General features: G+C 34.1%; 1 protein-coding gene across 2 annotated transcripts; it reads left to right on the top strand.

Moving 5' to 3' along the window:
* The first annotated feature begins 944 nt into the window (after positions 1-944).
* On the top strand, positions 945-12414 carry Stard4 (StAR related lipid transfer domain containing 4). Of its 2 annotated transcripts, XM_026391311.2 has the most exons (6): positions 945-1019; positions 5743-5857; positions 6809-6858; positions 10017-10143; positions 10990-11104; positions 12030-12414. In XM_026391311.2, the coding sequence occupies exons 2-6, from the start codon at positions 5753-5755 to the stop codon at positions 12257-12259; spliced, it is 627 nt and encodes a 208-aa protein (XP_026247096.1). In that variant the 5' UTR covers positions 945-1019; positions 5743-5752; the 3' UTR covers positions 12260-12414. The 2 variants fall into 2 exon arrangements, with proteins under 2 accessions (XP_026247096.1, XP_077652558.1); XM_077796432.1 differs by lacking the exons at positions 945-1019; positions 5743-5857; positions 6809-6858 and adding an exon at positions 8113-8197.
* The last annotated feature ends 2470 nt before the right edge of the window (positions 12415-14884 follow it).

Here is a 14884-nt window from a genome sequence, read left to right as displayed (position 1 = left end):
AAAACACACAAAGAACTTTTCCATTACTATCTCACATGCAATCATAAAACAAATTATTATTCTTTTTGTATATAAATAATGAAGATAAAGTTGACCAGAATTGCCAAGAATCTTAGCAGATTAAGTGTCTTCACGCTGGAAAACATGCTTCTACACTCAAGTAGATGAAAATCTTTGTAAGGTTGCTAAATTCAACCATCACCCTCTCCTCTTTATTTTCAAAAGTTGTCCTTTGAACTCTCTAATCTGAAGACAAGAAGACCGTTTCACTAGTGATCAAGTCACTGTGCCTGTGACTATTTAATGCTTTACTTCCCAGCGCTTTCAACTCCAACACTTAAGTCAGGATAGGAGGAGGCTGGAGGGCGAGTCATCCTTGCTTTTGCACACCTTCCGCTCGGGCACATCCAGGACTTTTGGTCCTATAGGTAGGTGTAAGGCAGCCCTCTGATCCTAGGATTTTCACAACAGAGAAGAATTTGGACCAGGTTTATCCCTCGCGCTCATTGTTCTCTCTGCCTTGCGATCCTTATTGCTCCCAACAGATTAACTGCCTTGCCAAATTCTTTTGCAATTAATTGGCTGCCGTGGGCGGTGACCCATCTAAGCCCACAGTCAACCCCAGACACTCTAGGAACTCGGAAAAGGCTCGGGCCAGCCCATACCCACGCGAAATCATTCCATTTCCCGGTGACCAATCAGCGCTCCACACGCTGCCGCGCCAGCCAATCCTAGCAAGTACACACCGTTCCTACCAAGAAGTCCCACTAGTCCCCCGAGCACCTAAGTCCGAGCAGGGGTGGAGTTGGCGGGGAGCGTCCCGCCTTGCCCTGAAGCGCTCGATCCTTCCAATTGGCTGCGACTGGCAGGGACTGGATTCCCATTGGCTACTGCCAGCCGCGCCTCGGCTGGGAAACTGAACGGATCTGAACTCCTCTGTGTTGCTGGAGGCGGTGAGTCCGGCGTTTACCTGGAGCACTGGAGCTGCACCCTAGAACCTCTGGTGTTGGCGGGGAGAGGTAAGGATCCGTGGCGGGCGTGGAGCGGGCGCGGGGAGAAAGGTGACTGGAGCATCCGGGGGCGTCCTGCCGAGTGCGGAGCTGTTCTAGAGGTGGGGTGAGGGAGGCCGCGGTGGAGATCGGGGATGGCGGACCCTGCTGTGCAGGGGGATGTGGCCCTCACAGGTGAGAGGGAAAACGGGACCGTGGAGAGGAAGGGGAGACCGCCCGCCAGTTTAAGGATTTTTGACGCCAGCTAGGTCTCAGTTTCTTCATCTGTTAAATGGGGGAGGGGCGGCAGCGATCAGGCTGGTCAGGCTGTGGTGAAGGTTTTGCTGAAGGCATGCTCTGTGAAGGACACAGCGCTTCCTGGTTCTTGGTGGATGCACCGTTGGCGCAGGGTCCGTCCCCTCCCACCAAGCTCAAAGAGATGATTTCCCCGGTGCTTCCTATTTTCCAGGTCCGATGCTGTAGGTGTCAACTCATATAATTCCTCAAAAAATAACTGTTCCTATTTTTATTTTCTTAAATTTGCACTCGAGAAAGATTACCCGAGATTTTGGCGTACGGGACCCAGGACAAAATTTGACAAAATCATTGCGGAGTAAGGGTTTTCATGTTCAATCTCTTATAGCTGGTGATCAGTTTGCATCATTTTTTCAAGAATTCAGACACCCTGTGTTGGAATTTGGACTCCTTCACTTATTTAGCTGTACGATCTTAGACAAGTGACTTAACCTCCCTGTTGCTATTTTCCCATTCTGTAAAATAGGAGTAATGTCAAGATGAACCCTTATGGTTGTTTATGAGGATTAAATGAAATACAGTGTAAAACAACCAGAAAAATTGAAAAGTGATCAGTAAATGTTAGCAATTACTATTTTAAATAAAGGATTAGAACATTAAGGATTTACACTAACCTGGACTCAAAAATTAAAGCTGTTATAGCATGAGAATTTAAATGGCAAGTGTTGTAAAAGCTAATAAATTAAGGTGAGCACTTGAAACAAAGGATCATAGTCACGCTGCAAAAGTACGCTTTCAGGTTGCATTCCTTTATTTAGTGAGTTCCTGCAAAGACCAGTTTAAAAAGTGAGAAACTACAGGACTGAGTTTGAAAAGCCAAATTACCAGATCAAGATTGATTGGAAAGGAAGCATATGCTGAAACTTATATGTTAGAAAATATAACTCAGGTCACAAGGCCTTAGTTTTCCCTTAGTTTGCACAACTCATTGGGGACAGTCTATGGTATATTAAATTGAATTTATTCACATTCATAAAACCATGTTAATTAAGTAATGGAAGGTTAAGTAATTCTGATTCTTGAGCTTTTTTAACAAGTGTATTCTAACCTAGTCATACTGCGTAAGTACAAATGGATCTTTATGGCATTTACTTTTTATTTGAGGGAAAAGTGTTTTATTGTTTTATATTTAGAAGGAAACCTATGACCATTTTACTGTGATATATATATATATATATATATATATATATATATATATATATATATATATATATGATAATAACTGGAGTTGGATTGGTCAAGACTGGATGGCCTCAAGAACCTTTTTAACTTGAGAAGGTTGCTGACTCTATGATGGCATCTTCTGTTATCACTAATGGTCATTCAAAAACACGGACATAGAAAACATAAACAGAAAGGTTAATTTAAGGACAGGATGTGGAGATGGAAGTTAGTCAACACTTGCCAAGAGTATATAATCTTATAAGGAGATTATAAGATTCTAATAAGGTTAAGTGTTGCCTGTTCTGTTTGACATGTGTTACAGTTGGAGAATTTCCTGATATAAAGTCAGGAAATGGAATAAAAGATTGAAATAGTAAGAGGGAATCCAAAGTGCTCTATTGTATCAGGAGAGAACCAAAGCGTTGGTAACACCACTGCCATTCACTCTCTTTGGTGTTCAACATTTTGAGAGATGCTCAGTCATGTCTGTTCACACAGAGATAGAAATTTAGACAGTTACCTTTGTTTTGTTTTAAACTTATTCTTGATGAAAATAAATCCATGCAAGAATTAACCACCTGCTTAAATACTTTGCACTAAAAAGAAAGCTTCCTGATTTTATAGTTACTTTTTTCTCTTCCTACCTCGCATTTCACCAGCCTTTTAAGAAACTATAAGAAGTTTTTAATGCTTTAATTGTTATTATTGCTGTTAATGTTTATTTAAAGGGTGGAATTAGTCAACATTAAGAGCAAATATACTAGATTCTTGGTAAATACTTAGTGTAGACCTCTGAGAATTGTTATCTTTTCATTTTGGTCATGAGAATTTGTTATTCAGAAGCTCGATAATGATCAGTGTAAATGGGCACACATTAGATATCGTGAGGTCTTTCATATATGAGATTACCAGCTCATTCTCTCTATATTTTCCCTTTTAAAATTCACTGTATTCCTAATTGAATGCTAGACATAGGAGTATAACAAGCTACATTTCCTGCCCCCAAATGTTTTACAATTAAATGGGAAAAGATAGTGTATAATTATAATACAGAGTTTCTGTAAGGAAGTTGGGGAATAATTACTAAGACAAGCACCTTAAAGTTTCAGATTCTGTGTGTGTGTGTGTGTGTGTGTGAGAGAGAGAGAAGAGAGAGAGAGAGAGAGAGAGAGAGAGAGAGAGAGAGAGAGAGAGAAAGAGAGATATATGCTGGGGATTGAACCCAGGGTCTATGTGCATGCAAGGCAAGCACTCTACCAACTGAGCTATATATCCTGCTCCCAGATTCTCATTTTTCTTGTTAGCTTTTATTGCTTGCTTTTTCTGTGCTGGATCTGCACAGATATATTTGCTTATGATAATTTCTATATCACCTCTGATTTCTATCAAGGAGTTTTGAAAAAATACTCTTATCTGCCAACCACAGGAACATGGCAGTGACCTTTGGGTTTAAAGAATGTTGTTTAATCATAATGATCACAGTAATAGATGAATTTCTTTTATAAGTTCTAAGTGCTCTAAGAACTTGTGCTTGTTTGACATAGCCCTCAATAGAGTCATTGTATTGTCAAGTTGGCAGCCACTTGAGTAGAGATTGGATATATTCGTGATTGGTAGACAATTAAAATGAGCTCATCTACTTTTTATGTATGGTAGATATGTACATATTATACATTTTACATCACTTAAATGGATCTTAAATTCTATATTCTTAAATTTTCTACACGTACTTTCTCATATTTCTATATAATTTTTAAATTTACCAGTTTTAATGCTTTGTACGCTTTACTTTGCGCTACTTAATATTGCCTACAACTTTGATTTATTCCTGTCACCTTTGGTTTTTAGATGAGTGGTTCTCAACCCTGGCTGGGTGACAGAATCATCAGTGAAACTTTTAAAAGACCTAGATTTCTGTGTCCTAGCCCAGAATAGATCCACTGAATCAGACTATTTGGCAGTGAGCCCTGAAATCTAATATGTAAAACCAGCAACAACTACTACAGAATATATAACAAAGGTGGATCTGATGGTCGTAGCATCTGTAGTTGAAAATTGCAGCCTTATTCCCTAGAGGTTTGAGGCTTGAGATTTTTATTTAGATTTTTTCATGTTGTTCATCGATCTTAGTAATTTCATGATTCTATAATGAGTAGCTTTTCTCCAAACTTTCTGTCCTTCAGTCTTTTACGGGAATGGGAAGAACAGAGATAAAATAGGGTAAAATAGGAATAATACTAAGAAATCAAGCTCTGGCACCAAAAGAAGACAAAGTAATACCAAATCTTGTTTTGAAGGAAAAACAATAATATCACTAAGGGTTATATGTGCCACATAGTATGTAGGTGTATAGGAGATAGTGATGAATAAGACAGACAGGGATCCCTCTTGCATGAGTTGGGTATAAAGTGGTAAAAGAGATGAAAAATATCCCTATAAATAAACAAATTCATTTAAGATAGTGATAGGCACTATGAAGAAAATCAAATATATAATAGTAACTTGCAAAAGGCTATATTAAGGACAGGAGGTTTAAACTTAAGTTGTTGCTAATAGGTTAAGATTTAGGATCTAGCAGTCTAGGCAGAGAAATAACAGGTATAGAGACCCAAAGCTTGTGATAAGCTTGTCCAGTTTGAAGGACACAAAGAAAATCCCAGGGTATAGTGATGTGAGTATCAGAGAATTCTCACAAGGGTTGGGTAGATAGGTAATAAGGAATGTTCTAATTCCTTCAAAACAGATGTGAATAGGAATCTCTTTATTACTATTAAGGATGATTTCAAGCTTTTTGACTTGAGAACCTGAGCTCAATGACCATTTTAATAGTAAATTATTAACATGAGGAATACTGATATCAATTTAAATGCTCCTTAGGATTGAAAGTCCAAGTAGGCCTCCAGATCTGGAACTTGCCAGAGAGATGAGGATTAAAGGTTAGTATTTGGGTGTAAGCAGCACATATATAAGAGAGATAATGCCCCCTTTTGGCTCCCTCCATTTCCCCTTTTATTTTTATATATGGGCAGTTTTAATAACTGTCAGAAAAGTGTGATTTTCATTCCTGGCTATGGGTTATTCACCTTAAGAGCTTTTTAAAAAAACCCATGCCCTGGTTCTACTCTCAGAGATTCTGATTAGCTTATCTGTGGTGGGGGCCAGGTATAGATATCTTTTATAGCTCTTCAAGGAGAATCTATTGTGAAGCCAGATTTACGACTTCCTGGCATCAAACTACAGGATTTACTGATGCTCATCTTGGTCTCTGTGACAGAGAGAAAAATATGGAAGGCCTGCCTGATGTTGCTTCTTTTTCAAGTCAACTCAAAAACACTCTTATCCAGTACCATAATATTGAAGATGACAAATGGCGAGTTGCAAAAAAAACGGTAAATTAATCCAGTTACTTCTTATGTTTGGGGTATATCCAATAAATCGGTTGATGACTTTCAAAATGATATGAAAAATACAAATAAAAGATCATATTTGGAATGGATGTGCAAGACAGATAATTATTTAAATAGGGTTTGTGGATCATTTTACAAAGAAAGAAACATCAGTAGTAATCTTACCCTGCTTTTATTTTAGATATTAAACATGAGAGCAGGGTCATGGCAACCAGAGCCTTAAGAATAGCTTTCTGAATCAACATAGGGTATTATTATTAGTAATTTGAGGGAGTATAGTAATTGATAGTTTGAAATAGTTTCAGATATGGGAACAAGCCTTCAAGGGTGGTCAGTTAGTATTCAGCTTTACCAGTAACTTGCCCAAAATGTGACATGGCTAAGTGCACTCAGAACCAAGCCTGGAAGTCAAGACTCTTATAGACCTGGTTATTCTGTGCTTTAGTTGTTCTGATGTTCAAAATTACTTGGGAATTGATTGGGGGAAAATGTAATAATTAATTCAAAATAACACAATCATAATAAATGTGAATTGTTTAATTTTTAAAAAGTTGTGAACAATTTAGAATAAAATATTTAATGTTCTTAATGTCATAGTATCAGTAATAGGTACATAGTAAATAGATAAGATAGAAATAAGGCAAATAAAAATGGCCACTAGAATAGGCCCATCACTGAGTCTTCTTGTGTTTGAGTATTATTAAGCCACTAAAAATATTTTTGAAGGTCTGTAATTTTAAGTACAGTGTGATACAGAAGAAATTCAAATATGGATCATTTTGTGACATAGATAACTTTTATGCATCTCTAAAAATGTACTTAATAGTTTTTTTTTAATGTAAAGTCAAGTGTTTTTGACTTATAAAATTTCATTCCAGCGTTCCACCTATGTGATTTATGTAATTATCACAGTAATGTTTTTTATCTTTCTAGAAAGATGTAACAGTTTGGAGAAAACCTTCAGAAGAATTTAATGGGTATCTGTAAGTAAATTTTGTAGTTTTGTGTAACTCTTAAGATATTACTAAACTTCTATGTATACACTGTCACTAAATGATTATTGCTAACAAAATTTGGCTTTTGCTTTAAAAAATGTAAACTTTCTGGAAAGTAAATTGGTTCCTTATGATTGAGAACCTCAAAAATGTCTTATCCTTTGTGGACTGAGTTGGTGGTGAGGAGGTCATAAATAATATCAGATGGCTGATAAAATCTTAATTTCTTAGCCTAGGGTACATGACTCAGTGCCATAACATGCTGTATTCTAAGAATTTATCTTGAAGAAAGCGTCAGCAAGATAATAGTGATATAAATAGTTGCTATTTTATCATGACATTATTTAGATTTTTAAAAATGAAACAACCTGAAAAACCAATGGTAGGAGTGATTAAATTATGAAACCTCTGTGATAAAATATCATTTGGCCTTTAAAATTGTGTTTTTAAATATTATTTAATAGCATAAGAAAATGCTTATAATACAAAGTGAATAAAGCAGAATACTAAATGGTAGGTAGCATAATTATGAGTATTTTAAATATGTTTTTATTATTAAAATGTTTTCTTGTGACCAGATGTTCACTTCTAGATAGTAGCATTATGAAGATTATTTCTCGTTTTTGGTCTTTGCATATAGAAGAATTATGCCTATAGTTAAGAAAAATATATTGTTTTTCACATTCAGTGGAGACAGCTGCTTTGTGTAATCAAAGTAGAATGTTCACATCCTTAGGATTCACAACCCTTTAATAAAAATGAAATTGCTGGCTCCACTAAGTATATTCAGAATATGCTAAAGTATAATACCATAACTAATGTTTCCAGAAAGTTGAATTGTACAATATTTATAACAAGGACCAGAAAAGTAGAGTTTGAGCATTATAAACAAGTACGCAAAAGTTGGAAAGTATAAAAAGTGCCAAGGGAACACTATGCTTGGAAATTTGGAAAGACCTCATGGAGGAGCTAATATTTGAATTGAGACTTAAAGGAACAGTAGATGTTTCTTAAGGAATGAAGAACTGATTGAAATTCTAGTCAGAGGAAATTGCACCTATTACTTAAACATAGATGAGAGACCCTTTTAAAGAATATTATTTAGGAATGTGTTTGTATAGCCAGAATATAAAGCATGGGTGTGAGGAGAACTTGTGTCCAGAAAGGCTTTGGATTCTAAAGTAAGGAAATCAGTGTCACTTGCTCTCTGCACACTCCTCTATTTGTTCCTTAGGTGCTCAAAGGATTTTGAAATAATGCTGTGAACATGAAGAGTTCTAAGAAGAGGTTTTACCTGGGATCCATGGCTAGAAGTTCCTCTCATATTGTATACAAAATTTCCTAACAATATATATTTTCCTAGGAAAAGTTAAGACTTTTTTCAGATTCTTAAAAGAATATATGATCAGAAGAGGTAGAAACTGATAAAGTTTGAGTAGACACAGAATACCCAAACTAAGGCATGCAAGTTGAAAAGAGCAAGTGACTGTGAAAGAGATTTAATGATGGTAGTGGTGGGCCTAGTGGTGATGGTGATGATAACTAACGTGTTGAGAGCAAGATAATGTACTAAGTACTTTATATGTAAGAAACCATTTTAATAAAATCAAAGTGATTGATTCATTCTAGCTGTGGAATAGATTTTGAAGAAAAGGAGAGTCAGAGTTGAATTCCAGATTTCTAATTTGTGTGACTAGATTATTTTGTGTTTATTTCCCATCCCAGCCTACCCAAGTTAGAGAATATAAGAGGGAGGAGAAAATTTAGAATGAGGGAGATAAGTTTAGCTTGAGACATTTATAAAATGATTAAACAGCTTCAGATGCTTAAAAATAAGTTACTGATAGAGTTGAAACCAAACTATCCCATATTTCATCTCCCAAAGGTAGCTACTCTCCTGAAGCTGTGTGTATAATTTCTGTTTCAAACCTTGACCACACATTCATATGTCCATAAAAAAATAAAAACATATTATCTGATATGTTCTTGATATTATTTGTTTACAAATTTGTCTGTTGATAGATTTTTAGGTTATTGTTGATTCTGGGTTCATGTTTCCTTACACAAGTGATTTTCTCCGGGTCTTAGTGATGAATAACATCCAACTTTACTAGACATTGCCAAATTGCTCCTTAAAGTAGCAGTTTTAAGAGTTCTCACCTTCCTCCTTTCAACACTGTCACATTTTTAATCTGCTAATCTGAGGGGTATAAATGAGTATATACTTGGTTACTAGTGAAGTTGGCCATCTTTTGTATACTTATTGATATTTCAAGCCAATCTTAATATACCTTTTGTCCATCTTTTGTTTGGATTGTCTTTTTCTCACTGGATTATAGGAATCATTCCTGTGTCCTCTATAATAATTGTGTGTCTTTTTATATGTGTTGCAGGTATCTTCTCAAAGTGTATGAGTAGTTTAAAAATTATTTTTTTATGTGTGGTGTGCACATTTAAAATTGTAACTGATCTTTTGTATTATTTGTACTTTTGTGAATCTTATATATTCAAGAAATCCCCCTGTATTCTGAAGTCACAAAGATCATCTTGTATATTTTTTCTCTAAGCTTTACATTTTACACAGAAGCATTTAATCTATCTAGAATTAATCATTTTGTATGGTGTGAAGTGTGAATCCTAATTTATTTTCTTCATAAAAATTTTTGTTGAATCTAAATATTGCTTATGGAAGAGTACCTTTTCTCCCAATGATGTGTACTGTTACCTTTGAAGTGTGTCAAGTTCTGTGTATTCATGAGTCAGTTCTTCAGTGTTCACTGGCCTATTTTTCTGTACCTTTTCATTAAAAAGTTTGTAAAAATTAGGGTAAAAATATGCACAGACTGATATGTTTAATGATAACTGAGGAAAGAGTAATATACAAATTAAATGGAAGTATTATAGTGTTCTGTGGACTAGTTTTGACTATATTATAACATGAAAGGACTAATTAGATTTGAGGACAAAGGGTACTTTTAATAAAATAATTGGTAGAACTTAATTTACCAGAAAAGTCCTAGGTATTTACTCTTTTCTAAAAAACTTGCATTAATTTTTACTTCTACTTTCAGTGTTAGTTCTGAACTGTGAGGACATCTTGAAATTTTTCATTCTAATTGTATTTAACTTTAATTTTCTATCTCCAGCTATAAAGCTCAAGGTGTTATAGATGACATTGTCAATAGTGTAATAGACCATATACGCCCAGGGCCCTGTCGCTTGGATTGGGACCGTTTAATGACTTCATTGGATATTTTGGAGCACTTTGAAGAGGTATCTGTTCAGAATCATTACCTTCGGATTGTGTGTGTGTGTGTGTGTGTGTGTGTGTGTGTGTGTGAGAAAGAGAAAAGGGGAGAGAGAAAGTGTGTACTAGCATGTATATGCATGGGAGCATGAGCATTTGTACACAATTATATTCATATTCATTTTATCCATTGCTTTAAGAATAGGCGTGTCTAATAGGATACTCTTAAAAACATTTGAGTTTCCTCATATTAATTAAGGGGTATTAGTAGTCTAAGTTTGTTTTCTACAGTAGCTCCACCCTTACTGCTTAAGAAAATCTTTTTCGTGAATTTTAAAACTTTAGTTAAGGTTCAAAAATCTGAACTTCTGAAAACACCACAATTATATTTGGGTTTCTAGGTAAATGTATATTGTTTTTTCATTAATCCTAAGTCAAAATCAAAGACCAAAGTAAAAATGCTACCTTAAGCATTAGAGAACTGTGTATCCCAAACAACTTGTTCTTTTCTGCCTTTATTAATTCATTTCTTAATATATTTATGTTTAAATTAAAAATGTAATATTGTAGTTGAAATATTTGTAAGTTTTTATCTTCAGCAGTCTAAAACAGCCTATACCCCTAATTAGGAATTTAATTTCCTCATTAATGCAATTAATTATTAATCTCTAATTAAATATCTTATTTCTATCTGTATAATAGTAGTGAGTTTTAGAATAGGGATCTACACCTGTTAAAGTCACTGTAAGAATTATCATGTAATAGTAAAATATTTTAAATGAATGTTAGTTTTTTATTGGAGATTACATTATGCTGTATATGTGTATATTCCTGTAGTAGTAATATCTGTCTTATCTTTCTTCATTTTTAAGAATTGTTGTGTGATGCGTTACACTACTGCTGGTCAGCTTTGGAATATAATTTCCCCAAGAGAGTTTGTTGATTTCTCTTACACTGTGGACTATAAAGACGGACTTTTATCCTGTGGTAATTATCTCAAAATTCTGTACTTTCTTTAGTTTGGTTTATATATTTGAGTTTTCTGGACTGGAATTTTGTTTCTTTATGGAGATTTATTTTCAGCCCTCATAGTTAATATTAACATTTATAATTTTTTTTTCAAATTCTAAACCTTAGAGAGTATAATAACAACATAAGAAGGTTTTTAAAAATCTTTCTCATAATTTTTTGTTCCCAGTTATCTGGTATCCTTTAGTTAACAAGTTTCAGAAGTGAATCCACTTTAGACTGCCTCTGAGAAAGGAATTCAGTAAATGGATTTCCTTCCAAACCTGTTTCAGATACTGTCTTCTTGGCATGTGTACACACACACATACACACACACACATACATACACACACACAAAATAGACTTGATATATGTTAGAATATTTTTCTTTGTTTGAACTGTATTGTATTTTTCTTTTTATGATTTAAAATACCAATCTTGGAAGGCTCCTGTTTTCTAAATACATATATTTTTTAAATATATGTATTTTTTTCTAAATACGTATATTTTTTATGTATAGTATACACTTGAATTTACAGTTATAGGTAATCATCTACTTGTTTATGCTTAACTAGTCAGTATCAAAGTTAGATATAGTAGTGCCTGTGAGAAATAGTTGTGGTACCATAGATTAGATTATTAATGCCTTGAAGCTTGACTGTCACAGCCAAGATTTGAAGTTTCTAACAAGTTACCAGGATGACATGATGTCATCTGTTTTGAAGGAATTAGAACATTCCCTATTACCTATCTACCCAACCCTTGTGAGAATTCTCCTTAGTAATTATCTTCTTCATTCTGTCATGGTCACTCTTGGGGTTTTAATTTCCACCTATATTGATGAGAAGAAAAATATTTAAACAGTCATTGCTATTCACAGTTTTATTTTAAAATTGCCTTGTAGGAATAAGTCTTGACTGGAGTGAAAAGAGACCTGAATTTGTTCGTGGATATAATCATCCCTGTGGTTGGTTTTGTGTTCCACTCAAAGACAATCCAAACCAAAGTCTTTTGACAGGCTATATTCAGACAGATCTATGTGGAATGATTCCTCAGTCTGCGGTGGATACTGCCATGGCAAGCACTTTAACCAACTTCTACAGTGATTTACGGAAAGCCTTACAAAAGGCATAATATGTTCAAACTTGCAGTACTGTGACCCCTGACTCTGCTCTTTCCCTCCTGCTGCAAGTCCTCTAAAGATCATCTATTTTTCTCTTCTGCAGAACCTGTAGAAACATTTGGGATGTTTTTTGTAGCGTAATGTTTTATTTTATTCCTAAATTAAATTTCTGTATAAAAGAGATTATTGTTATTATTACATAATATTAATAATGTAATAATTGGTAATAATAATTAATAATCATTGCATATTATTATTATTACATTTTCGTTTGTCCATTGTTTGGTATGATAGTGTGTCTAGGAATGGAGAGTGTGACAGAAATGCATAAAGAAGTAAGTACAGTTCTTTGGCCTAGACTGTTCACATAAATTGAATAGTGCCTCAGTGTGAATATTTTGATTGCTTAGAAATTAGATGAAGCACAAACTTCATGTTTTCATACTATTTAAGAGCTTTATGAACATTTGTAGGATTTTAATTTTTTTGAAGGTAAATGTTAGTCTTTTCCTTTTGGTGTTTTCTATTAGTTTGCCAATGTCTTGAACAAAAGAAAAAAAAGCCTTTCTTTATATTTTATAAGATAGACTTCAATGTCAATTGAACTTGCACTACTTTAAGTATTAAAGAGACCAAAAATGAGAAAAGAATAGTAACTGCAGATATAATTCAAATACAATTTAGTTTTGATATCTAGTTAACATTCTTTTGTAATATCTTTAAAACACAATTGTGTCACTGTGTGCATTTGTTTTGGGAGTCTGAGAGCATTTATGCATGAATGTGATAATGCAAAACAACTGCCAAATATGTGTTGGATATACTACGCTGATTGAGCAATAGTCCGGGTTGTGTGAAATGGCTGGTGGTTTCTAGTAATCATCAACAGAGTCATCTCTAGGAAATCAGGATCAGTGAATGTACATGTTTCAATTTTAGAAGTATTACTCAACTCAAAGCACTATAAACTGTAACATAAACATGTAAACATTCACAACTCTGATATCACTTTTGTCTAAAACTATAACAAATATATTCATAGACACAGACATTTTGTATTGATTAGAATGAACTATTAGAGGTCCTTTGTTTCTATGGCTGTCTTAAGTCATCATTCTTTAATGATTTTTTTTATTTCAAATGATTCTTTGGCTGTTGAACTATCCACCCAGTTTACTTTTAAGTTGAGAACCTGAGCCCACTCTATGTGTCTTTGTAAATCTTGTATGTATATATAGGTTTGTGTACGTGTACATGTATTGAAATCTCAATGTTCAATGTCAATTCTTAATATGCTACTATTACTATTTCTATTATTTCATTTCTTTTTCCTTTTTTTGGTGGGGGGTAGGGGGGCATAATATGGGATAAAGTGAGCCCTGGAAATAATTACATGCAGGCAGGCCGCAGAAAAGCACAAAAGTATATAGTGGTTCAGGTGCATGAAGCTTTGATTTTTGTTTAATTTTAGAAATTTATAAGCAGCTACTAGGTGATATTTTAGTTTATTTTAGATCTGCTGAGCTCCAGCTGCATACTGCTTATTAAAAAACAGCTTATTGAGATAAAGTTGCATAATCTACAGTTTATCCATGTTAAGTCTATAATTGAATAATTTAAAAAAATATATTTATAGAGTTATGCAGCTAAAACTAGATTCCAGTTTTAGAACATTTCCATCACTCCAAAAAATCCTTTTTGTCAGTTTGCAGACTCATATCTAACCTAAGTTTACTGCAGTTGCCAGTATAAAGAAGATGATGAAAATGATTATAATAGGTCATTTTTGGTCTTTTTTTTAAGAGTGCAGGTGTGTGTGATTTAAACTCAGGAACCTTGTGATAATATAGTAGACATGTTATCTCTAATGTCATCATAATTTAATGTGGGATTGATATTAACGTATAATTGAGTATGCTGTTTCTATAAGCAGTGCTGTAGGATAGAAAAATAATCTAAGCCATGTATGTAATTTTAAAATTTTCTAGCAGCCACATTAAAAAATAAAAATAAGCATATGAAAATAATTTTAGTAATATATTTTATTTAACTCAATATATCCAAAATATTGTTATTTCAACATGTAGTCAATGTAAAAAAATTATTGAGATAGTTTATATTCTTCTGTACTAATTACTCGAAATCTAGAAGTGTGTTTTGCTGATTGGGACTAGCCATATTTTAAGTGCTGCTTAGCCACATGTCAGTGATTACTGTAATATATATTATTCAGCATAGTTCTGTACTGTGTTTATTCATTTGTTTTGCTACAAGGTGAAGTAGATAATTTCATGAAATTACTCTCTCAAGTAGAAGTCTTCTGTAGTCTCTATAGTCTTCAATACTTGCTAAATAGGATATCTGAGTTTTATAAATAAATCAATAAAATAAAATTATTGAGTGACCCCATGCTTTGGGCCTCTAGTAAGGTGCTACATTATTGGAGGCATGTGGTACAGCAAACTTCTTACTTTATGTGGTTCAGTAGTAGAGCAGTTTTTGCCCACATCTGAGGTACTGGGTTCAATTCTCAGCACCACATAAAAACAAATAAATAAAATAAAGGTATTGTGTCCATCCACAACTAAAAAAAAAAAAAAAAAATAGTGAGCCCAAATATTTTCCTTTCCTTTAAA

The sequence above is a fragment of the Urocitellus parryii genome, chromosome 1 (genome assembly GCF_045843805.1).
Source record: "Urocitellus parryii isolate mUroPar1 chromosome 1, mUroPar1.hap1, whole genome shotgun sequence".
Taxonomy (NCBI): Eukaryota; Metazoa; Chordata; class Mammalia; order Rodentia; family Sciuridae; genus Urocitellus; species Urocitellus parryii.
This window is presented reverse-complemented; position numbering and strand designations above follow the sequence as displayed.

What these genes read in the sequence shown, in the direction of transcription:
- Stard4 (XM_026391311.2), top strand. Translation starts at nt 5,753, where the DNA reads ATGGAAGGCCTGCCTGATGTTGCTTCTTTTTCAAGTCAACTCAAAAAC. An exon ending in TTTTGGAGCACTTTGAAGAG is followed by an intron (nt 10,144 to 10,989) that starts GTATCTGTTCAG and finishes TTCATTTTTAAG; the next exon opens with AATTGTTGTGTGATGCGTTA. An exon ending in AGACGGACTTTTATCCTGTG is followed by an intron (nt 11,105 to 12,029) that starts GTAATTATCTCA and finishes ATTGCCTTGTAG; the next exon opens with GAATAAGTCTTGACTGGAGT.